Here is a 26,531-nt window from a genome sequence, read left to right as displayed (position 1 = left end):
TCTTGCTTTACCACCATTCTCATTGGTAAATTAGTTTTTGCTTGCATTACATGTCTCTTACTCTCTGATTTTGGCCTTACCTCTCAGCTACCACTACCCTTGCTCTATATTGTCAGTATCCAAGCTCTGAAGTTTGCTTCTAAATCCTATCTCCTTTTCCTCTTGGCTTTTGCACCCCTTTTCTTAATGCCTTCCACAAAGAAATGAGTTCTGTTGACCCAATTCTCACTGCAAGAGGCCTTTCCCGCAAAAGAAGAGTCCTGAATTCTCTTTACCTTCATTTGTACATATGGTAGTTGGAAAAGAAATTATTGACTATCCCAAGCCTCTTTCTAGAGTCGACCCTACTGGCAAAATGGTCTGAAAAAGGGAGAGATCTAAACACCCTATAGTCCTCTTTCAATATCTCATCTTGCACCCCTCTAGAAAGATGAAAGGTATCTAACCTAGCCTTCCTATGTATTTCTCCTATCTAATTATTGCACCAAGTAGAACACATGTTTTCTGAGACATTTGCTGGCCCCACTCGTTCTTTGAACTCACGTAGGCATTCAACTCACTTCCACGTAGTTCCTTGCCTAAATTATTCCATCTATCTACTCAATATTGAACCATGTTAAAGTCACCCATCAGAATAGCATTCCTCAGTAGAATATAGCCATCCCACAAAAGCGTTTTGCCTCTAATGAAGTTTGGGGCATATACAAAAAAGATGGAGAAATTAAGCTTGGGATGTAGAAAATCTCTCCCTTTTTTTATTTTTAATAAAAGCAAGCCTAACCCAATCCGCAAATTTTTTACTAATAACTAGGGCAGCCCCACCCTTACCTACATCATGATCAGAAGCAAACCAAATTCTATTTTTGTCTAACAATTGTGTATCTAAGGTCCTCCTACCTTGACTTCCCACAAAGCCAAGAAGTTGGGGCTTAAGTTCTCAAATATAAGCCATCTGCTTAACAATACAGGTCTAAATCATGAGACAGACCCTACAAGTTCAAAATTATTATTATTTTCTTGAACCAGGCTGTGAGCCCTCAAGTGCAAGACTAAGACCCCTTGAAGACTTCTTCCTCACCTTATTTTTCATTCCCATTAATTCCTACAGTTGTAGCCGCACCCTTAAATCTTGATCTGAAATTTGACCAACCTTATCGACCTTATGCTTGCCATGATGGCATTTAGTTTGAACATGCAACCAATCTTATTTCCCTTCGCCACTGCACGCATGTTTCCACACACATCGAAATCTTTGACCAGACTTGTGACTGAAATGTCGAAATGTCAGCCCTGCTATATGAAACACCCTTGCAGTTTCTTCCCCCCATGATTTGTGCTTGGAGCTGCACCTTTCAGCTACAAAACCTACACCTAAGTGTAAAAATTCTATTGCATCATATAGTTTCTAAACGTTGCTCAGCAAAGGGGCAAAACGTTTCTGTTTCTACCAGACAAATTTCTTGTGACGGCTAAACTTTCTTTTTAAAGCACCAATCTGATTCTAATTACTTTGTGCTTTGTATACTATCTATTATCAAAGACACTAGGTTGGATACACTTATGTTTTTTGCAAATATCACTAGAAGAAACTCTACACGTCTCTAACGCACCAAAGACTACATGCATTACCTCCTTGCTTAAGCAAATCATTGTCATGAATAATGGACAATTGAAAAGATCTTCCACTTATAATCAAGGATGACTAAAATAGCGCAGTCACACAGTTCCTTCCACTTAAGCGTGTGAACACCCCCCAACAGCAACAATGAATGTTAATAGCTCAATGCCCATAATTCAAGGTAGTCGCACTTGATGAGCAGATGCAACAACCATTGGGAGAAATCTCAAGACACATAAGAGGTCATAAAATATTACATTCCATCAATTAAAGGAGAGAATTATATAAGCAATTCAATAAAGCCGCCATAATGAAATATATATGTAATGCTTTGCACTGCAAGAAATATTATACGATTCAATGATCTTTAAAGTTTCTGCAGAACTCTTCTTTACACCAGCTTTATTTGAATCAATCCCTATCTAAGTGTTTTCTATAATCATTACAAAACCAGAAGTATCATCTGAAGCCCACCAAGGCACATACTATTCTATGCTCCTCAGTTTTGAATTATGTTGAGACTCCCGTGGTGTCTATAAAGATGCACAAACATAGGCACAAAACTATGTTTTCAGCATGAGCAATGACACATTCATGTTAAATGTAAAAAGCTTGAGCTTGTCCTAGAACCACACCCCCCTGCCCAAAAAAAAAAACACCAAACAGAAGAAGGAAATGCTAGTATTCCTATGTGTTGGATCTTAAGGCATAGAAGGAACTTTACCTGTAACTTGGTGCGATACAAAAATGTGCATGCTTAATTTTGAAGATCAACCTCCACCAGCCATATCCATGTCTATAGCCTCATTAAGACTTCGAAATACAATGTGAATCCTCAATGCTCCAGTTAGTTTTTTGTCATTTACGTTGAGTACACCTCCAGCATTATCCATCAAGTCAAAGAGGGGTTGATTGAGATAAGGACGAGTCATCTCCTCCAGTACGGGTGGGGCTTGCATGTAAAGATTCCTATTTTGAAAGGATATGCTTGGCTTTGATAACTTTTCTTTGAATCGTGGATCCTCCACAAGCAATTCTATGAACTGGGGAAAAGTAGGACATACATGTGTGTCAATGAAACATGCAATGGATGAGTGTGGCATTATTCAGGTTGAACTTCTCAGATCAAGTTAGGATTAAAACAAACCTTCTGCAACTTGATGGAAGTGTCCACATCCATAGGAACCCCAGGGCTGCACACAAGGCAATTGGAATCTTTTTCATGGCTTAATGTGTGTGTATACACTCCCTCTGTTCCCACATACCTGTATTTCAGAAAAGGCAATCAGAAATCATGCTTAAAAAGTAAGAACTCTGCATGTTAGGTAAAGGCAAAGCAAACTTCACCAATCTAGGTTCACTATTAGGCTAGAGCAACATGTCGCCAAGTGCAAAGTGTATACAGGATGCAAAGCATCACCAAGGCATGCAAATATAGACTTCATAATTCTACAGACTTTGGAAAGCAGCTCAGATGTGACTTACATCATGTAGTTATCCATACTTCTTGAGCAAGTTGTTGCGAGTTTTACAGCCTCAAGGGCACAAGCAGCAGCTATAATCGCATTGGTTGATGCTATTGCAGGAATAATATTCTTCACAACTCCCTGCAAACCCCTCAAATTCAACACATTTGAATTGAGCACAAGCAGCAAATCACACCCCGAAAGCTCCTTTATTCATTACAAAGACAAAAACAAGTGTAATACCAATGGCAAATTTTCTATAAAACAGTCACAAACCTGGGTCAAAGAGTAAGTAACACCACTAATGTTGAACTGCTCAGCCCTTTTTAATGCCTGCAAAATAATTCTTTGAATCAGCATTGCCCTCATTATTGCTTTCATTCCAGGAGCTAATTCCTATTGTAGTATACATCCCAACCAAGCACCTATAAGTTAAAGATTTGATACCCCAAATTCCCCAGCTGCATACATGGAAAGAATCATAAGGGAAGCTGAGTAAATTGAGAAATGTAAGGAAAACCCAAGAACATCTGTCTGGATCTTCACAAATAGTGCACATGATTACAGCATTTATATTTAGACTTTGTTTCAAGGTCCTCTATTTCATACCAAATGCATCTCTGTCAAGACACACCTTGACTCGTAATACCATCGCACCCATTTACAAGCAGGGGACCTCATGAACCCGAAAACTACAGGACCATCAGGATCAGACATGCCATGTCTAAGATATATGCATCCATACTTGACACAGGGGTCAGCCGATCCACAGAGATGCAGGACTTAGGACAGAGGGGCAGGCTGGCTTTCGACGTGACCACGGGACCGTGGATCACATAGTCACACTCAGGAATGTCATTGAGGAGGCCAGGGCACGGAGGCAGAGGATCTATTGTTGCTTGGTAGATTTCTGCACACAATACAGAGGGCACGTCTTATTAGACAACTACAGGAGCTGGGTTATGACCAGGAGATCAAATGGACTCTTATGACATCTACGACAGGGTTTCAAGCAGGGTCCAAACAGAAGCTGCATGAACACCATTGGGGTCAAACAAGGGTGCCCACTATCACCTGTTGGAATGGTCACCTCCCCATCTGTAAGCCCCCATATGAGGAGAGCATGGGGGAGGGAGACCTAGGGCAGTACCCCACAGAAAAAGAGAGAAAGGGGCTGCCACATGGACAGCATCATGGCTGTCATGTGGGCAGCACACCTAGAGAAGACCCGGGACAGGTGGCGCAACTGTACGGAGCAGTACGGAGGGTGTGCAGACCCAGGACAGGTGGCACGCAACTGTACAGAGCAGTACAGGGCTGGATAAAGCCTATTGGAGCAGCAAAAGAGGCTGCCATAAGGCAGGGACCTGACTTTATATAGGCTGGTCCCTTGCCTTGATTGGAGGGCCAAGGCCCTAGAAGAGTGGGCCCAAAAGGCCCCGGGTTGTCAGCCCTTATAGGGCTGGACCAGCCACAGACTGGTCGGCCAGTTTGCTGCAGGCTGGTCGGTTTTTGTCAGCCCCCTTGGGGCCTATAAAAGGAGGGCCTCCAGCCCTCATTTGATTATCACTTGGAGCAGCAGTTCAGGGAGCAGAAGGAGCAGCAGAACAGCACTCACCTGTGGGTCTCTATCCAGGAGGATTCAAGTGGGCTGTAGAGCTGCAGACCTAGCTCAGAGTGCTGCCCACCTAGGCTGGTGCAACGACAGCAAGGTGGAAGGGATCTAGACGGAAAGTCTACTTATGCTCGAGGTGGAGCACACGGGCTCGAGTCTAGAGATAGCCAGCAGATAGGAGAAGTACCTGTGGTAAGATCAGAGGACCACACCATTGGTGGGACTCTGGATCTATCTCTTTTGTATTGTGTCCATAGCTTTGGACGGAAATATATTATTTTGGTGTCTTCTATATCTGGCTGGTTCATTGTCTATTGATAAGTCTGCACATCTATGTGATGCACATTAAGTAAAGAAGTTTGTGATTCCACACCCCATGCACACTGTGTGAGCTCCTCGGCATTACTATCAGTCTTCCGCTGTGCGTACCCTCTGTTGGGTCATTTCTAACATCACCGACTATGTTTGGCCTCTACAGAGACAAGCTCAAGACATTTATGGAGACACTAGGGGAGGCTGGATGCTCTCTCGCTGGTTCCTTGATTCAAATCCCGTTATACACGGGTGTTATTATCTTCTTCTGCAGAGGGCCTCCAGAGACACTTAGATGCGTTACAGTCGTTTTGTGAGTCGCAAGATTTGAGGGTCAACCTTGGTAAGACCAAGTTTATGATCTTCAATACATCCCAAGCAGCTATGCATAGAGAGCAGTTCACTTTTCATGGTGGAGATTGTTTCATCATACCCTTATTTACGAGTTCTCTTATCTGGCCCTATTTGCACCATAAGACTAGCGATGCAAGCCGTCTTAGTAGGGCATATGCTTCGTTAGCTCGGCTGGAGGGACAGTGCTTCCACTCACACTTTCAAGACCCTTGGACCAAGGCTCTTCTTTTCAACTCCTTCGTCTGGCCAACAAACATGTATGGCAGCCCTTGTTGGGGGCCAGATCACTGGGATGCAGATTGGGCTAAGTAGAGTGACTCCAGGTGCTCATGTAATCACGGATGATACATAGTAAGCCGTCAATCCCCCATAGATCATTCAAGCTGAGTTTGGGTCATCTTCGCTCGCTGCAGCTTGATGCAGCATTTCAGGTCATCAAATACTTATACATGTCATAGCAAGTACGGTAGTTATGTGTTTCACCACATGAACTCCGCACTGAGAGTGGGCGACCAGAGGGGTAACTAGGGAGAGGCACATCTGCACTCTATGTGATCGACAGAGGATTGAGTCAGAGGAGCACTTCATCTTCAGATGCCCTGTATACTATGAGATCTATCATCTGAGGCCGCTATCACTGTCTCTTCCAAGATGGCTTCCGATTGTCTCTCGATTCCTCTCCTATCCACATCAGAGATGCCAAGCCACCTTCATCCATGAGGCAGTTAGGCACAGAGCGCTTACTCAGACCATAAAGACAAGGACATGATACATAAACAAAGTCATCTCAGAGTATGATTACGGAGTTCTTTCAGCTAGATCACACAAACCACTAGATCATGGGTGATCGGCGAGATAGAGATCCAGAGCCAACAACGCAACACACTCTGCAGAGGATGGACATAATGCTTGAGGACATCCCATCCATGTTCAGGACAAGGGTTACCGTGGCCCTTGTTAGACACAGAGCCATCGCTAGGGTACAAAGAGGGAAACCTTAGAACATGTCAAAAGCAGGTATGCCCAACATTGAATGGAAGGCTAATGATCAGGACAATGATGATGAAGATAGAGCAACTAATATCAAACATTCCAGAGGACATGCTGTCATCACACTCAAATCAAGTAATTTAAAGGGCATTAGCCAAAGTAAAGGCTGCGAGGAAAGATGGGAAAGGGGCAGTATACCCTGAAGGCATGGAGAATTTAAATCTAAACCAAAAGACTCTCAGTCTTAAACTGATATATGGCCGATTATGCTTTATTAGAATACTATGTAGGTACTCCAAATAAATAAAGTTGCTTTTGCACTCTTTGGGAGCTGCCACGTGCCCTCCCCAAACTGATGTACTAAGAGGGTTTTGTGCTGTCCTATAGACTTGTTGGTATTCCATGGATGTTAGTAGACTTTCTCTCTTTCTCAATACGGAGCCGGTGTGATGAGACTCGGATCCGTGTGTACCTTGGTGGGTCGATGAAGCCCTTCGCTGGAATCCGTAGGCAGTGGTCCCTGTAGAAGCTTGAGCTTCACAGGAAGCTCACGAGGTGCCAACCAAGTCGTGAATGTGTGTAACTGCAAGAGACCCTCTCGGATGACATGGTTCACCTCGTGATAGGTGAGCGGGATAGATGGGGCTGCCTCAACACTATACTAGAAGGATGTAGCCTATCTATATGGAGTCCCAGGTTCTCAAACCATCTGTGTGTGTGTGTGTGTGTGTGTGTGTGTGTGTGTGTGTGTGTGTGTGAGAGAGAGAGAGAGAGAGAGAGGGGGGCGGGGGGGGGGGGGGGAGAGTGTTTATTAAAGTCTTCAGAAGACCGATGGGTCTATGAGAGTGTGAGAAACCTGATACAATATGCTGAAAGGGTGGGGCTACTAAATGAGCATCATCACCCATGCTAAATACTAAGTACTACATAGTCATAACATCATCATCGTATCAAATTAGATCCAATGCCAAGTCTAGTCAGATGCATCAAATACATAAGTGGGAGGCAACAAAAGAGGAGATCATGATGGGCCTGATGGTGGATGGGGATGTACTGGCATGAGGTCATAGATAGAACGCTAATGGCAATCTGTACATGTGGCCCGTCAATTTTCTGGGAGTCCTCTTATTCGAATCTTCAATGCATTTTCGCATCTGGCTTCGTGTTCCTTAAGCTCTTCTTGGATATTGGTTTTCTTTGCCTTTATCTCAACCTCCACAGTGACTTCTTCTTAAACGTTTGCACTTCAGTCTAAATGAAATCTTTAACTGTGGAGACTAGTTCAGGAGTGGGAGGAGAAGCCTTACATGCTTTCATGACTTCATCTATGATTGCATGCTTGCTAGGCCAATTAAAAAGCCTGAAGTTTAGCTGTCAGAGCTGCCAACTGCATTTTTAACTCTGGAACCTCTTGCTGTAAATTAAAAATCTGCTCATGGTGACCAATGATAGGTCAATATAGACCTCCTTTGCGGTATACCTGCGTGTATGAAGAGGGTGTTTTAGCTGCAGCTGTAGAATACTGCATTCTATGACCTGGAGAGTGATCAGGCGGAGGGCATATCCAAAGAATTCCGCTGCGTGAGTCTCGGAAGATCGAGTTAGAGGAGCATTTTGCATTCAAATGTCTTGTGTACTAAGAAATCAGAGGTCGATATCACAACCTTTTTAGAGATGGTCTTCGATCCCTATCTAGTTTCCCATCCTACCCAAACCAGAGCTACTTGACAGCCTTCATCCATGAGGCTGTCCAACACAAGGAGGGTGATCAGGACACACAGCCAGACCCCACTCAGAGTATGATCACTAAGTTTTCCAGCCAAACAGCACCGACCAATAGGACCCACGGAGATGGCGGTTTCGAGGAGACCCACGGAGACGGCAGCGTCAAGGAGCCACACCAGAGTGCTACAGACATGGCAGACTCGTTGGCGCACTGAAGCACAGATCACACTAGGTGGCCTCTCCATGCACATCGGACCGCAGGCCCAGCCTACATGAGTGACGGTGGTACTTGTTCGCCCGTAGGGCTATAGCCAAGAGACCACAGCAGACCACACATGTCAATAGTTGCCAACGACCTATCATAGGTTATAAGCCACCATATCAGCCTCGCGCATCGATGCCCACCTCCTAGAGTCCCACCTCCTAGAGTTGATGCCCCTACTAGCTCCTACTTCGAGGGCCCAGAGAGTTCTCTCTCTATGTATCGACACCAAAGGGTTTTCCTCATAGGTGTTGATGCACGCTTAGTGGCTCCACCCTTAGCTTATTGTATTAGTTTCTTTTTAGTCTCATAGACCCTTTGGTCTTCCAAATGCTTTTAATAAATTATTTATTTTCTCTCTCTAGGCTGTAGCTAGCAGACCACACATATCGGCAGCCATCAGCGCCATCACAAATTCCATGCCGCTACAGCAGCCTCGCACATCGTTGACCCCCTCTCAAGCTTGACATCACAAAGATGGTCATCACAATGCCATCAGCCCCCATCCTCTCGTTGAGTTGAGAAAGTGCTCTCTATGTATTGGTATCATGATGATTATGGGTGTTTTTTTTTTTTTGGTATTCGTTATGGGTACTGATGCCCGCTTAGAGGTTCACCCCTCATCTCATTGTATCAGGCTCTTTTAGTCTGATAGACACTTTGGTCTTTTGAAGACTTTTAAAAACTGTCCTCTCTCTCTCTCTCTCTCTCTCTCTCTCTCTCTCTCTCTCTCTCTCTCTCTCTCACCCCTCCCTCAGCCTCTCTCTCCTGCTAGCCCCTCCCTCAGCCTCTCTCTCTCTCTCTCTCGCTCTCTCTCTCTCGCCCCTCCCTCAGCCTCCCTCATCTCATTGTATCAGGCTCTTTTAGTCTGATAGACACTTTGGTCTTTTGAAGACTTTTAAAAACTGTCCTCTCTCTCTCTCTCTCTCTCTCTCTCTCTCTCTCTCTCTCTCCTAGGCCAGCTTCATCTAGTCTCTTCACACCGGAGAGTGTCCGTGCAGCAGTCCACCGATTGAAGAACGGGAGAGCTAAGGATCATGATGGATTGCAAGCGGAGTATGTAATCCATGGGATTGATACCTTAGCTTTTGTTCTCTCCCGTCTCTTCAATGAGTCTGTTTGTACAGACCTACCACAGTCCTGGTTAGGCAATACCATAGTACCTATCCACAAGTCGGGGGACCCTATGGAGCCGTCGAATCACAGGACCATCATGATTGGCCACATTATGGCCAAGATCTATGCATCAGTTTTGGAAAGCCGTATAAATGACCATGCCGAGACGATAGGACTCAGAGCCAGAGGACAGGCTGGATTTCGCAGGGATCATTCGACGCTTGACCACATTCTCACACTCAGGGCACTAGTAGAGGAGGCGAAGTCACGAAGGCAACGGCTTTATTGTTGCTTCGTGGACTTCAGGAAGGCATTTGATACAGTTCCGCGATTCAGATTGTTTCAGAGGATTCGCGAGATGGGCTTCAGTGGAGAAACACAGTGGGCTATCATGGCTTTGTATGAGAGGGTCACTGGTCGGGTTCGGACACGTGAGGGGCTCTCAGAGGAGGTATGCAGCACGATTGGGGTAAAGCAGGGTTGCCCGCTCTCTCCTACTCTCTTTGGACTATATATTGATGAGCTAGAGATGTTCGTACAGATGACAGGCGGTGTGGGCTCTACTCTCTCAGGATCCTCCATTCCTATCCTCCTGTATGCGGACGATGTGGTTCTCATTTCCTCTACTGCTCAGGGCCTCCAGGCACATATTGAGGCACTCCACAGGTTTTGCCAGGACAGGGGATTGACCGTAAACCTTGGCAAGACCAAGGTTATGGTTTTCAACACCTCTGATCGTATCTACAGCACGGATGAGTTTTGCTTCACTTATGACGGACAGCCCATTGAGCTTGTTAGAGAGTACACTTATTTGGGGGCAGTTTTCAGGGGACCGATCTTTACCATGACATATGCAGCACGAGATAGGATTAGTAAAGGGTATGCTTCGTTGGCTCATCTTGAGCGTCAGTGTTTTCAGTCCCACTTTCAGCATCCCGATACGAAATCCCTGCTATTTGACACATTGGTGAGACCAGCTGCGATGTATGCAGCTCCTTTCTGGGCAGGAGACCTTGGCGCTGCAGATTGGAGACGAGTAGAGAGGTTACAGATCATCATGTTCTCTCGGCTCATTAGGGCCAAGGCTACAGTTCCGCACGAGATCATGCTAGCAGAGTTTGGAGCTACTCCCCTTGCATTGGATACAGCGTTTCAGTCGGTCATGTATTTGCACAGGGTTAGGGAGTTTGGAGACTCAGCAGCAGGCAGAGCTCGGTTGCCATGGTTAGCACTTGCATCTTCTTTGGAGTTGGCACGATCTGGGGCCCGATACTGCTGGTACTTCAGACTCACTAGGTGGCTCACATCTCTTGGACTAGACATGGATAGACTGCCTCCCTTCCGATACAGCATAGATGCCCCTCATCTCGAGTTGACTCGCCACGAGCTTAGTCAGGTCACGAGAGCAGACTTGCTGCAGCTTCATACGTACCGCACTTGGATTTATCCCACGCAGCTTCCGACGAAGATGGCCACATATCGTGACCACTTCCTTCGGATCTCAGAGGATGGATTTGTCATTCCACCAGGCTACACAGGTATCCACATGTCCCACTCACTGAGGATTGCCCTTGGCCAGCTTAGAGTCTCTTCGCATCAGCTCGAGATAGAGGCTGGTAGGATGCGACGCATGGAGGATGGACGGCGTCTAGGCCGAGAGACCAGGATCTGCCCTTGTTGCACCATGGGAGAGGTGGAGTCAGAGGAGCACTTCATTTGCAGATGCCCGCTATATTATGAGATCAGAGGGAGATTCCACTGTCTCTTCACGGATGGCTTTGGACCTCTCTCATGAGTGATGGATTATGAGGATCAGCATTGCCTAGCTCTTTATGTCAGGGAGGCCACTATGCTTCGACGAGACTACCTCAGAGACCATCAGCACAGACCGGAGCGTGATAGAGCCCAGCCCGATAGAGCTCAGACACACGCTATACCAGATGACAGGTATCAGGAGGAGCACGAGGAGGTCAGAGCTCACACAGGACACATGCCTCCACCCTGTGGATGTACATATGAGATGGTTTGTAGACGCCGCAGGATCTTGTTACATAGGGGACGTACTCGCCGCTTCATCTCCAGACGATCCAGGATGATGGCAGCTTTTCGGAGGAGACTTACTCATGGAGATCTCGCCCTACCAGCCGCTCACCTCACTTTTGCTCAGATTTGTACTCTCATAGCAGGAGGCAGAGTCGATGGACAGGATTTCCAGTATTATTTTGGTTCTCAGACTCCGTGATACATGGACTTGTATCTTTGCATTGACATATTGTACTCATCCCCCCATTTTGCACCCAGGGGCGGTTTCCTTGCATCTAGCTTACTTTGTATTTAGGCTCGGATTTGACATTATGTACTTTCACTTGCATTGTATTGCGTAGCACTTAGATGATATTCGACGATGCCTCTTCTTTGTGGCACGTTGATTTTGTGCTATCTTGTACGCAGAGTTCTTGATGTCCCATGGGCCCATTTTGGCCTTTAGTGGACAATAATACACTTTCTTTCTTTCTCTCGCCCCTCCCTCAGCTCTCTCTCTCTCTCTCTCTCTCTCTCTCTCTCTCTCTCTCTAGCCCCTCCCTCAGCCTCTCTCTCCTGCTAGCCCCTCCGCTAAGCCTCTCCCGCTAGCCCCTCCGCTCAGCCCCTCCCGCTAGCCCTCCCTCTCTCTCTCTCTCTCTCTCTCTCTCTCTCCCTCCCTCCCGCTAGCCCCTCCCTCAGCCTCTCTCTCCCGCTAACCCCTCCGCTCAGCCTCTCCTACTAGCCCCTCTGCTCAGCCTCTCCGCCTCAGCCTCCCTCACCCGCTCAGTCTCCCCGCCTCAGCCTCCCTCACAGCAGCAGCCGCCACAACAGCAACCAGCAATGGCCGCCACCAGAAGTCACCGCCCGCCTCAGCAAGGGACACATAACCCCAGGGTTTGGGCTGAGCCCCAAAACCCAACCCTGGGGGTTAGTTACAGCAAGGGGCGCCTGAATATATGCAGGCCACTATGGATGGGGATCCCAAGACACCTGTGGCCTTCCCCAAGATCAAGACACTTGTCTCGACCCCGACAAAAGCACTATATTCCTACGTTGCAGCTCTCCCCTCGCCTCCCCCCTATGTGTTTGCAAAGACGCCGTCCCCATATGCAAAGAACTATCTACAGCAGAAGAGAATGGTAAGCATGATAGACCCACAAGAGCATATTTATTACTTACAGCAGGAAATCCGTGAGCTCAAGCTCAGACTTGCAGCTTTAGAGAGGAAAACAGATGCATGGGAAGCACAAGGAAAACAGGAAATTATTCATGAGGTACTGCAGATACACAATACAGCAGCACCCACACCACAGATGGTGACTAAAGTCCAGGACCTGGTCACAAGTCAACTCCAATCAGTAAAACAGGATATTACAGCAACTCTGGACACTAAAGTTAACACATCGGATGTGTATGAAGAAGTACAAGAACAGGAAAAGAGGGTGGCTAATACATGACTCGTACGAATAGGGGGGCTACTAGAGGGCTGGTTTGAAGGAGCTCGAAAGGAAACACTGGAAAATATCATGGAAAGAACCCCACAACTAGAATGGGATGCTGAAGATGTAATAGTTGTCTTACAGGAGGGGACACAAGCCAAAGTATGCTTCCAGAACAAGATGAAAAGAAGCAAGATTCTTAAGCAAACCAATAAACTGAAAGGCACTAAAATATGGATAGCAGAGGAGCTTACCCCAACTCAGGCCACTGAATTGGCTAAAGTGAAGGATGCTCGAAAGGAAGGAAATGGGCTGTTTACAGAGATGGAAAAGCACTTATAAGAGACTTCAAATCCAAGCCTAAAGACTCTCAGTCTTGATGTAATGCAGGCCGATTATAGTTGGTAGTAGACTGTAGTAGACTGTTGTTAACCTATAATAACTTTGTGAGTGCTATATACACTCACAAGAGACTCTCAGTCTATAACTGATGTTTTGGTGTTCACCTTTTGGTGTGTGTTTGTCCCATAGGCCTATGAGGTCTCCCGAGGATGTTAATATATCTTTCTTTCTTTCTTTTCTCTCTCTCTCTCTCTCTCTCTCTCTCTCTCTCTCTCTCTCTCCCCCCCCAAGCCCCACCTCCCTCCCAAGCCCCGCTCCACCACACCCCGCCTGCTCTAGCCGAATTGCACTGGTTCTTGATTGTACAAAGATCGCTGCCATTGCTGCATTGCTCTGAGCCAAACCTCTGCCTTCCTTCTCAAGCATCCCGCATTGCTGCTTTCTGCTCGTTACCTTCCTCCAGCACACTGCCATTGCTGCCCCAGTATTTCGCACACTTGCTTCGCCTCGTCTACCTGCTCTAGTACCCTGCTCTAGCACCATGTCAGTTCAGTTTCAGCCTGGGCCTCTGCTGCTTCCCGGCTGTGACCTGTCCCTCTGCTCTTTCCCGGCTGCGACCTGTCCCTCTGCTCCACTAGTACCTGCTTACCGCCCCCATTGCCTCTCCCACATTACCCCGCTCTACTCTCTGCCCTCACCAACCCTCTCTCAACAACTGCCTCTGCTCCAGCCAGCCACTTCTCCATACCTCTCCCGTTGTTTCACAGCCCTGCCCAGTACCACCACATTTCCCAACAGTGAGTTGAAATCCTCACAGTCCAGATAAGCCGTCAACCACAATTCCCAACGGTGAGTTGAGATCCTCACAGTACAGCCACATTTCCCAACGGGGAGTTGAGATCCTCACAGCCCTGCCCAGTACAGCCACATTTTCTAACGGTGAGTTGAGATCCTCAGTCTAGATAAGTTGACTCCCCCCCCCCCCCCCCAAATAAACACTTCATCCTCAATTATAATCCCCCTCATGGCTAGGGATACAGATAAGAACAAAGGCAAAGTGGAGAAGCTCAAAGAAAAAGAAGAAAAGCAGAAAGGTGCAGCCCCGGAGAACATCAAGGACTAAATCAACATAAAGGTACACTCGCAAGCGGGAACCAGGTAGTTCCACCACATATCGGGATGGCTCCACCTTTGCTCACCTACCTACTGGTGACTACCCGGGCCTCAAGACCACTCAATAGCCCCTCTTGATCCATCCACCTCTCACATAATGTCTAATCCCCCCCCCCCCCTCACACCCCACACCCCCCTCAGATATCCATGCCATACCAGACCATGAATGGCTTCTCTCCACAATCCCTAGAAAGTGCATTCGAATATAACTCGTACTGCAAGATCTCAACACAATATACAATGAATTCAAGCATCCACGAATTCTATGAAATCTACCTCTAGCACACAATCACACACATGCAATCGTCGGAATCAAGCAAACAAGTGAGGCTACTAACCTAGAGGTTCTAGGATCTCCTCTATCTCCATGCTAACCTACAAGCTCAACAATCGCCAGCATACAAACACAGGGACACATGTTGTGTAGGCTAGTGCGTCACCACCCAACTGTAGATCCCTAAGTATCACAGGGACACATGTTGTGTAGGCAAGTGCGTCACCACCCAACTGTAGATCCCTAAGTATCACCACTGAGCTAGAGGTCAGGCAACCTCCAACCATCCCAGTACGCCTCCCATACCAAGCAGCCCCATCTGCACACAGATGTCTTTACGGAGACACGGACTGGAGGGGCTCTCAACCTAGCTAGCTATTGCCCCACTCCAAGAATGACCCAAGTGAGTAATGGCTCTCACTTATATAGATGCAGGGAGTCTTACCTGTCTCAATCCTAAGACCACCATGCATCCTAACTCTCCTAAGGTTAGAACATGAGACCATAGGTTAATACTAGCCATGTTATGCCCACACGTGGACATAACATGCAGATGGAGGAACACAAGGCAGGCCTGCATGTCATAAATGCTAGGGCGGGGCGAAGGGCAAGTGGATTGGAGACCTCTGCCCTCCTCCAAATATGGACATGAGGCATGTGAGACCAATAGTAGTGAAGGGATCCTCTTCTTACAATGTAACTGGAACTTTTTGTAAACCAAATGGGCAGCATCCTACCAGATTTAAAAGAACTGCTTAGTATCCTGATAATGTTTCGAGCATCCCCCTTCTCAATGGTCAAAGAAATAAAACTGTTCTACGGATCTATGTAAATATCCATCAGTTGAATGACCTCAATAGTTTGCCACAAGAGATACAGCTTCATCACAGGATAAGGCATTTATGTGGACAAAAAAACAGCTCTCAAGGCTGTTTCGAGCTGTGCATCTAAAAGTAGAGGCACCTTAGTCTGCCTGAAACATCTACTAACCTGATGAAAGTCTACCCCCCAAAATATGGCACTATATGTAGTGCAACTCTTCCCCAAAGCCTGCATTTGGCCTTGACGTCTTAAAGTTATAGTCTACACCTCATTGCACAGCGCACTTAGCCAATACTTGGCACTTTGAGACCAAACAAGGGCATCAAGACAAAGAACGAACAAGTGATCAGATAGGATCATACAAGTTTTGACTCATGGAGCTGGCAATGTTGTAGGAGGCAGTAGAAGCCTTCTGATCAAAGCACATTAGAGCTGGGCCTTGGATGCCTCTTTTTTTACCAGGCAATAGAGGCCCTGCATTATTTATTTTTTCTGTTTTAACTTTCAGAGGACTGGCGGAGAGAAGAGAAACTTGAAAGTTGAAATATAACATAACTTTAGTGGAACACAAACGGAGGGGCCTATTCCGCACCCAGCAGCTTTCAGAATATAACATGAACATCATCGTCTACACAGAGACACCTCCAAACCAATAGGGGCTTACCTACAATACATGGATGCACGTGGTTGTCAATCCAAAAGATGGAGATGCAGAGACATGTATAATGCAGCATGTTGTTTCCCTCCAAGACATCTGAGTTTCTATGGGTAAAGCAACGATATCACTCTCCTTGGCAATATATGATGACATTACAACATATCGGCAATAGAGGCTGATCTTGATGCTCGCAGATTTCAATGCCAAGTAACAACACAGAGAACTCTTGGACTTCTAGGATCCTACAAGCATATATTATGCACACGTTTCATCAAATATCTGAGAATACAAATGAGCAGACCACACTCAAGCATTTGGGAAACATCTGTTGGACGTGTACAGCCCACGAACTGGTCATACACAATTGCTTGCAAAGATGGTACGATAAGAGCAAGACACATGTAGCCATCATGGGCATGATCCTAACGTAGTGGATTATGTCAAAAGGTCTCATGCTTTTGCCTTTCAAATGTAGAGCCTCACAGTCCACCCAATTGTGTCAAGAGCCGAGCACTCGCATCTCTCTTTTCATCTAGCCCTATCCCCAAATATCCTATCACCCTCATCACTCACTCCTTCCGCATACTATCAATATAACTCTAATTACTCACTAGACCAAATATACGATAGTTATTTGGCCACATTCCTATAGGACATAGGCCCAGCTCTTCACTCAATCCACTGTTGAATATTAGAAAGAACTGAAAGACGATAATTTCTCTTTTCAGAAGGGGTCATGCTTTAACAGCAAATTTTGAGTTTACAACTAGCATGTGTGTTCTGTAATTTAAAAAAAAAAGAAAAAGAGACAATACAGGGACTGGGACCTAAATACCTGAGTATGTACACTGCTTCCTTGCCTATTGCAAAAAAAGAGAAGTTATCTGATCGTAGACCCATTTCATGTGCTCAGGATTGTTAACAAAAGAGACAAATAAAGAGATGGGGGCCTAAATGTGTACACTGCTTCCTTTAAGACTTAAGTTTATTGCAAAACAAAAGACTAGGTACCTGATCGTACACCCATTTCATGTGCTCAGGATTGTCCGCATCAAAGGACTGGTCTGAGCGGTCCTGGAAAAACAGAGTTCAACCATCAATTGTACTTTATTCAGGAAGGCCGTTACCTCACTAAATCAATGAATGTCACAATTGCTTACCTGGCCCCACAGGATAAGGTGGACATACTCGATGCAATGTGCAGGAGAGCGAGGAGTCTCAGCCAGTGTACACAATGGGTATGTGACTTGTGGTGGAAATAACCACAGTGTACAATGGAAGCATGGTGTCATTCCAGGTATAATCACCCGGGCATGCCCTTTAAACCCTTCTGTACCACCATCTACCATTGGAATGATTGTGGAAAACTTAGGTGATCCATCTGTGTTGTATTCTGGTCATTACATGTAAGAAACCAAGTCACACTTGTCACCACTTGTAATAGAAAGAAATAATTACAAATACACACAATGGATGGGTGGGTTGAGGAGGCAGGTAAACATCAATGTACAATCGACAATTGGACATTGTTGCTCAAAACTGATCATGACAGCAGATTAAGTGTAGTCTTCCCAAGCACATGCGGGAAAAAGCCTCAAGCTAGCAACAAAGAGACATAACATCTTATTTTCACCGGCTATTAATCCAAACATGCAGACATAACAAAATTCCCCTAGACAGTCAGCTTCACTGCTCTGAGCAGTTACCTGGGCACTTGTCTACCAGCGTTTACTTGTGCCCAATAAGGGTTAAACTAGAGGTGCACCCTTCCCAACCCTGCTTTATAGCTCAACGGGAAACTATGAGCATGCCGCCATGGCTGAGATAATGAGACAACTTCTTCCCATTGTGCAAGGCCTGGCAGCCTGTGAATTGCAAGTAAACAAAGAAAGAGCACACAAAACAGTACCCACGAAGCCTGAGGCTTGCCATTTACATCAGCCTTAGGGGATGATGCCACAAGACAGGGAAAACCACATCATGAACTACATTATCATTATAAAATACAGGTACATTTCTTACTTGATCTGTGTGAGGAATAATGCGATTAGACAGAGAGAATTAACTGTAAGAGAAATCACCATACACCTGAGCACAACAGCACAAGCAATCTTAAACTCAAGAATGGTTTACACACACACACAACATATAAAGACAAAGTATAGATACTGCCCAAGAAAGCTGAAATAGAAGCTCCACCTCAATACAATTTCAAGTAGCCACGCTTTGAATGTTAGTAGTCTCTAGGTACCCTCTTGTAATGGGAGATCTGATGGACAATGTGCTCCAAATCTGGACACCATGCTTCTACTCTCCAATGGACAGAGAATGACGTGCTGGAAGTAATGGCGAGGGGAGTGAGCACTGAGAACCCCACCTCATATAGGCCATGGAGAGAGACTGAAAGAGGTGAACGGGCCCTCTAGTTAAACCATCCAGGAGAAGGGCTGAATCAACGGGCCATATGCCAACCTGCCATGTGGCTCACTGCATGCATGGTCAACCTGCCATGTCATCAGGCGTCACACAAGCACTTGACTGTCCAGACTCCAATGTATATGTGGTCCGAGCCACATCAGCCCATGGATCTGGTACATCAGCACATCAGCATGGTGCCAAGTCATCAGATCCAGCTTCCATGTCAGCACCTAGCCTAATCTGAGAACCATGGACAGCAGAGAATGCTGCCACATTGAGTCCACTAACAGATGACTGGGCATGGACATGGATGCCATGCATCTTCTTAGTGTTCATGGATTCTTCTTCGAGGCTAAAATACAGAGTCTGGCAATAAAGTGCAAGAGCTACTTCTTATGGCATAGAGCCAAGTTTGAATGCCGTTGCTTCTGTTGAAAGCATGATATCAAGCTGCAAAAGGGATCCATGAGTAGATACAATGTGGGAGACGATTGTCACTGGCATTATTGGAAGAGGGAATGCACAAAGATTAGTGATGCGCAACACGTTTTCATTGCATGACCACTTTCAGTGGACCCACACAGATATCAAGTTGCAAGAGGGATCCATGAGTAGATACAATGTGGGAGAAGATTGCCACTGGCATAATTGAAAGAGGCAATGCACAAAGATTAGTGATGCGCACACATTTTCATCGCATGACCACTTTCAGTGGACCCACATAGATACCTCAGAGGTAGTTAAAGCCAGTAGATTGTCTTACTCACAAGCAACTAAGCAACAACGACATGAACCTGAAGTCTAGATTTGATACCTGGAGTCTATATTTGATGCTTATGAATAGTAATTCTGGAAATTTTTATGCGAATTCTTCACTAAAAGTGGTGATTTGTCTTGTATTTCCTTAGTTCAGCATCCTATCTGCCTCTAACAACTTCACACTATGAGAGGGGAGAAAGAGGAGGGCACAGAGAGAGAGAGAGAGAGAGAGAGAGAGAGAGAGAGAGAGAGAGAAGGGAGAGCGGGGGATTTTTAAAAAAGGGGGGGGGGCGAGATTTGAGCGGAGTGCTTATAAAGACACCAAGGAAAAATCCAAACCATAACATGAAAAAAGCAAGCACGGGACCACCAAGTTTTGAGCACTGTTGTTATCTTTAAACCACTGTATCCAATTGATATTTTCCAAATTACCAAGGAAGCCGCACACAACAGAATTGATGTAGCTCCGTGCCTCCAATGAGTCCAGACCAAGAGCAATAATTTGAAATTGCTGATAGAAGGCATCCTCTTTCTCCTCAATACGTCCAAAATGTGGCACAACCTTAACCCCTCTCACACGTTGCATTACTCTCTCTGCAGCAACTTCAGCCTTTGGCTTCCCAACATCTTGCATCCTGCAGTGAAGAGCTAAAATTTTAAGACTAGTCAATGATAAAAAGGCAACTTAAGCTCCAACTTTGTAACAAAAATGTGACAGCCTCCGTTTCAGCACATCCTTTCAAAGAGAAATATGGCTATTACATTATTAAATCACCCTAGTCTCTCCCAACATTGACATACCCCTCCCAGGCTCCAGCACATAGGGACTCAAGACCTCATGATCAACATTATGGCATAGGTCCCACAAAGCCCCAAACACATGAAAGAGGACGGGAGAATGAATTCTACATAAGGAAAGGAATGGAAAGGACAGTAGCAATGATAAAAGAAGATCCAAACATCCAGTACATGTTGCTATAAATTAAAAAAGGGAATGCGAAATGCACATTATTTCACAAGCCCGAAATTCTATATTTACACATGCATAAACCCTTCCTCAAGTTGGGCAGAGACTTCAAAGATTATCGTAAACGGGACACTGTGACCCTTGCAAGAGACTTCAATGCAAGGATGAGCTTTGCATTCATGGTGAAGCATCGACCAAGGGGGAGAGTAGGAGAGTAGCTCCAATTTAGGAACGTATATACATTTGTAAGACTAGAAAATATTCAATCGTACAAATTTAGAGCTTTTGTTGTTCTAAAGTCCAAAGTCTACACAGAAAATAAAAGAAAAAACGAAAGAGAAGAAAAAAACAAAAAAATTTTGAAAAACAAAAGGAAGACATACTTAGCCAGCAAAGCAACACTTATGTTGTCATTATTGCCCAAGCACAAGCAGTTATACTCAGTTTCTAAAGACTGGCAAAGTCTCTTGGGCAAACCCAATGCTTACTAAAATACGTCAAATAAAGAAAAGAGAAAGAAAACAAGAAATAAAGAAGCAAGGAAGAAGGTGACTAAGCAAAAATATCATATATACCTCCAAAAATAAACAAGTAAATCAAGAAACAAAATCTCTAAAAAACAGGGTTACAATCTCTCTCTCTCTCTCTCTCTCTCTCTCTCTCTCTCTCTCTCTCTCTCATGTAGGAATGAAAGAATTTACGGAAGGAATGATTTATTAAAACATAAAAAACTAAATGAACCCCTTACACTTATGTACTGCTTCCTACAAAGATGCAAAATTACATTCCTAACTTAGAAAGCACATTCATGCTCAATCAAACTCTCTTTTGAAACTAAAAGAGAAATGGGCTATTCAGCTCCCCACTTTTTGATTTAGCTTATGTTCAATCATTCAAAACATGCCCAAGGCCGATACACCATAGATAAAAGACTTCATATCTAAGATTGTGCGTGATTTTTTCATTATTTCTCTTGGATTATACCTCTTGTGTATTAGTAAAGTGATCAAATTACTACATTGAGTGATAAAAGGGAGCCCCAGCCCAAGAAACAACAACGGAGGTAAAGAAGGAGGTCGAGGAGGTGCATGCAGTGGAAGTCAAGAAGGAAGTGGAACTTGTGGAGGTCAAGAAGGAGATGGAGCAGGTGACAGAGCAGCTCCTGCGCAGCATACAGAAGGAACCCAAACAAGAAGCGGGCCCATCGATGGCACTCTCAAAGGAAGAGGACCTGCGGAGACGCGTCATAGAGATCTAGGAGTTACAGAAGGAGGACAAAGCCTTTTCTGAAGCTCAGGCCAAAAATGCGAACCCTCAGGCCTTCGCTGATGGAACAATGACGAGTGCAGGAGAGAATCCAGGAGGAGCACAAGGTGTTCCAAGAAAGAGCAACAGCCCTCTTGCACGTACGCATGTTACTGCGATCATCGATGATAGGCTTCTTTCACACTCAATTGAGTGGCTGAGTACTAATGCTCTAATTGGTCACCTGCCTGAAGCAAGACCTCCATTAGCAGTTATAGAGAGCTAGGTAAGGACAAATTGGGTGAGGAAAGGGCTCATGGTAACCAATGTAAGATTGCTTAGAAAGGGATTCTGTCTTTCTTTTTTAGAAACCTGGTATGGCAGCTAGTGCCTTACACTATGGTCCTTTGGACCATCAGGCATCAGCCTTTGTATCTTGAATGGTGGTCCCCTGATTTCTCTCCAGATCTTCCAAGGTCGACTGTGACCCCTGTCTGGGTAGAACTTCCTGATCTACCTCTCTCCCTATGCAATTAGTTATCTTCCTAGGAGAGGTTGTAGATGTTGAGAAGGAAATTTTTGTTAACCCAAGGGGTAATCCTCAGATTTGTATTAAGATGGATATTGCAGAAGAGCTACCAAGTACACTTGTAATTCTCAATAGGAATGGTATTGTGTTCAGAGAGTAACAACTCCTCTACAAGAATCTCCCAAATTCTTGTTTTCTCTGTGGGTTGGCTAATTATGTTGCTAAAAACTGCCCCCAGAAGAGAGCTAAGCCTAAGCCTAGCACTGCCCCTACCCCCAAGGAACCTAGAGTCACAAAAAATTGGATACCCAAGCCTCCCAGCACTGCAGCGAAGGCCACTCCTCGAGTGGGAACTTCCTCCAGTCCTAAATCAACTATTGATAAAGGTAAGGAAAAGATGCCCTCTTCTATCCTCTCAAAAAATGTTTTTGAGGGTCTGGTTGACAGAGAAACTGAAGAGTGGATTTAGGAAAACCAGAATGATGACATGGACATTCAGGTTGAAGCAGGATGGTCTAAGGGCTTTGAAGATGACATTAACAGAGAAGATGTCATGACCAACGCAAGGTAAGTGAGGAAGAGTCTGAAGATGAGCAGGATGTCCTTAATGCAGGAGAGAAGATGTCTCAGCTCAAGGGAAAGCCTTCACTCTTGTCCAGAGTAAGAGAAGAATGTCTCAGGCTAAGGTTTCTTCACCTCAGATGAATAGCCCAAACCCCAGGGCCAAAAAGGGACAAAGAAAGAACGGTAAATAAAAAGATTTATTTTTTGTCTCTTAGATCTTACTGACCCTGGTAGAGGATATGACTTGGCTCACTGACTCGAAGCTAATAATCTTTCCCTACTTTTATCACTCTGCAAGACGTCAAAGTTACTGGGCTGACTTTGGAAAGTAGATTGAAAGCTGTGGATAAAGGAAGGGTTTGGTTTTTTATACAGCATGATGAACGTAAGGGAGGAACTGCTAATAGGGGTTCTTTCTCATTACAACAATGGTATATCCAGTGTTGTTCTAGATGCACAAGATAGATGGCTCTTGCTCACATTTCATTGGTAATGAAACGTTTCGAAATGTGTTGCAAGTTTCGAAATGTTTCGTTACCAATGAAACACGTTTCATTGTGACTATGCACCAACCTTAACAATGAGCAGGATTTCAAAAGGGTGATGGACTGTCTAGACACTTTTTGCAAGGCCTCTGGATCCAAGATCAATCACACAAAGACGGGATATGCCACTCTCATAGGAGAATAACAAGAAGTCCTAGAGGAGCTGGGATGCCACAGAATCAAGCAAGGTACTGTTTTCAGACTTCTTGGGATACCTCTCTGAATCAAAGTAAATCCAATCTAAGGGAGGCTCACCACTGACGAATCCATACGATTTGTGCCGAACTCTTACTAAAGACTAAAAATATCCAAGGCCAACCCGAAAGAGGTAAGATTGTGTGAGGAGACATCCAAATAAACTGCTGTATCATCAGCTTGCTCACTATCCAGCAGCTCATCATCCTACCTAATGGGGAGCCTCACCCCGAGAATGTATGTCTCATTGCCTCGGCCAAAAACAAGTAAAGTAGAGGGGCGAGTGATGCATGGATCCAGAAGTCTGAAATATGTCTCCTCTAGCACCTCTAATAAGAACTGTATTGTGACGATCTATAAAATGATGAGACCCCTCTAATCCAAGAATCTAAGAATCCAAGACAGAGTAAGCTACCCTCATGAAAGCCCCAATTACTCTGTCATAAGCATTCTCAAAATCCAAAAGGAGAATAGCAATATCTTGACCAATGTGCATGGCCCAGTCAGAGGCCTTGCAAAAGAAAGAGAGATTATAAAAGATAATGTGGTCATGCATGTCATGGATCGCTCTGGAAGCAAGAGCTACAATCAAAGAACAATTGCATTGCCTTATTTTATATGTTGTTCGGGACAAAATAATCGGCCTCCATTGTGTAGGCAAACTTATATGCCCTCCCTTAGGGAGGGGATGAATAGACCTTGAGAAAGTGAAGAAGGCATTAATCTAGAGTCCCAAATGCCTCAATCATCCACTCCATCTATCACACCTCTCCGTGAGCTTGACCATGAAGAGCTCCTCTATGGTGACGTTGATGAATTCTTTTTTGTTCATCTTTCTCCATCTAGTCTACCTTTTTCTTTCGACAATTCTTTGCAAACTGACGTGGCTTACCGCATAGAAACATCTTTCTTGGCATATAGGGCTCACCTTCCCATGTAGGGTGTTTGGGGTCCAAACCAAAGATTCAATCCAATTCATAATTACGGAAAATTCTCTTTGGAAGGGGGGTAGTTGCAACCAAATTTATGTCATTTCCTTGGGACTCACCATCCCATGATGTTGTAGGGTGTTGGGGTCTTACCCCAGGTGCCGATCACTAAGGAAGATTTTCTCTTTGGAAGGGGGTAGTTGTAAACCAACTAGTGTCATTTCCTCTATCTCGGACATAGCCCAAGTCTCTATATCTTCTAATGTAAAGGAAGGTAAGAAACCATAAGAACACAGAAACAGAGGGAGGAGATGGGGAAAGAAATGGAAATCTTAAGATACAAATCAAAGCGTCATTCATGGAAATATCCTAAGGAAGGAAATCACAAGTAACTAGGCAACATGTAGAGTGCGATTTAATTTTAGAGTCGAGTTCAGTTTCAAAAAGACAGCAAGCAAGTTAGCTTTGCAACTCCATAACAAAACGTGGATGAGATTACTTTCATGTTTCCAAGCAGGTCACTACAGAACCTACCAGCTCAGAGAGCAAATGACCGATCATCTGACCAATGAATCTTCAGGTTGGTGTTCACCTAGTGAGTCAAGGAAGTGAGGGCTGCGAGCCTTTCATATCGGAATTGTAAATGCAAGAATCAAAATCCATCGAACAAGACGTGACAAGGCTAGAACAAGTAGAACAGACAATGATTATATTTCTGGTACCAAGAAATTTCGCTTATAGATACTTTAAACCGATAACATATTATTTAGAATATTCCCGTCATCCTTTAATAATCATAGACACTCAGAAACAACTATTAGGATGGAACCTGAACAGAAACTGGCGATTGAGATTTGAAACATCAATGGTATCCATGTCGATCACGTCGATGTGGGCGAACCCCGAAAGAGCCAGATCTTTGAGTAGCTCACACCCCAAACCTCCGGCCCCGATCACCAAAACTCGACACTGGTTTAGCAACTCTTCTCTTAGCTGGAAGTCAAAAGCCCACCATTAATGACTGTTTCGACGGCTCTTTCTCTGAGAAATATGAAGAAGTAAAAAAGAAGCGATTGGTAAGGACCTGAGGGCCTGGTTCGAAATCGGCACCTACGAGGTTGCCAGGGCGCAAGAGGAGGCGATCAAGGTCTTGCCATCGACCCTCGAGTTGCAAGTTTGGATCCTCCATGGCAGGGAGGAAGGCTACAACCTTCAGAGCACAACGTGGTTACTCCAGCATACTCAGGAGTTCCTCACGCTACTTATATATCTCTCTTCTAATTTCTCGCTTACTTTTGATTTGCCAATAATTTAAAAGGCTTGCCCACTTGGATTGCCACCTTGGCAGGCACGTTTCACTTTGGCACTTTCAACCTCCTTTCGGCTCGATCCACTCGAGGTTCACACCACCTGCCCCGGCCACCCGCAAAAGAAAATGGGGAGGGTCTCCGTCGCCACAAATAGACAAATAGGAACAATGGGCCCCGACTTAACCTCCACAAAAATTTTGCTCGGCATGTAGAGGCCGCCCATCCGCTTGGGCGTGGGGACCTTTCACCTAGAATCGAACCCATCCGCCTGACACAAGATCTGCAATCCACCATCCACCACACCAATCCACCTTCGTTGCAATTAAATGCGAGTGGGGTGAACTACACACGGGGCCAGCCACCTCTGCTCCTTGACGGGCGGGCGGGTGGTCTAAACCTGCCCTAATGAGACCACCTGCCCGCCCAGGCAGATTGGAGGATGTTGCCAAATATGGTGGTCCACACTAGTCGGTGATCATCATGTCGCTAATTTATGTCACCAACGTGTGATTAGTGTAGGGGTTGGAGGAGATGGAATAGGCCAATCATGTAGCAGTTGGAGGAGTTGGCCATGGAGTGTGGGTGGACTTCATGGACTAGATACAAATCTTTTGTATCAATGTTCGAGCCCATCCCTCCTATTGGGTCAACTAGGACAGTAGCCCTTCACAACATCTTTTGGAGGATGGCGCGAGGGTGGTGTGAACCCAGCCTTAGAGAGCAAAGACTACCCGCCCATCTTCATGGGCACAACTAATCAAGATGCTTCATTGGGTGGCTGGAGCCCCTTTTACACCATAGCAACAATTTGGGTGACTTTGAAAGCTAAGTTAGCTGCAACTCTTACCCAAGGCCAATCTTGGTTGCCCAAGCACCCATTGC

The 26,531-nt window shown here is 45.3% G+C and overlaps 1 protein-coding gene across 1 annotated transcript; it reads right to left on the bottom strand.

Annotated features, from left to right (window-relative positions):
• Positions 1–1,858: 1,858 nt before the first annotated feature.
• Positions 1,859–25,620, bottom strand: ECR1 (E1 C-terminal related 1). Its single transcript, XM_087394916.1, has 10 exons — positions 25,424–25,620; positions 25,169–25,332; positions 19,798–20,000; positions 17,349–17,581; positions 17,200–17,262; positions 3,361–3,417; positions 3,104–3,225; positions 2,766–2,883; positions 2,343–2,661; positions 1,859–2,151 (listed from the first exon to the last, which is right to left on the bottom strand). The coding sequence occupies exons 1-9, from the start codon at positions 25,526–25,528 to the stop codon at positions 2,389–2,391; spliced, it is 1,338 nt and encodes a 445-aa protein (XP_087251042.1). The 5' UTR covers positions 25,529–25,620; the 3' UTR covers positions 1,859–2,151; positions 2,343–2,388.
• Positions 25,621–26,531: the final 911 nt, after the last annotated feature.

This window comes from Dipteris shenzhenensis, chromosome 2 (assembly GCF_047967505.1).
Source record: "Dipteris shenzhenensis isolate YYH24624 ecotype China chromosome 2, Dip_SZ_1.0, whole genome shotgun sequence".
NCBI classification, from domain to species: Eukaryota; Viridiplantae; Streptophyta; class Polypodiopsida; order Gleicheniales; family Dipteridaceae; genus Dipteris; species Dipteris shenzhenensis.
Note: the sequence above shows the minus strand (reverse complement) of the source record. Positions and strands in the feature narration are given on the sequence as shown.

Excerpts from the sequence above, each read along its gene's own strand:
- ECR1 (XM_087394916.1), bottom strand. The coding sequence starts at position 25,528 with ATGGAGGATCCAAACTTGCAACTCGAGGGTCGATGGCAAGACCTTGAT. Across the intron at positions 17,263-17,348 it reads ACCTTATCCTGTGGGGCCAG|GACCGCTCAGACCAGTCCTT; the intron begins GTAAGCAATTGT and ends CTGTTTTTCCAG. Across the intron at positions 3,418-17,199 it reads TGAAATGGGTGTACGATCAG|GCATTAAAAAGGGCTGAGCA; the intron begins GTACCTAGTCTT and ends ATTATTTTGCAG.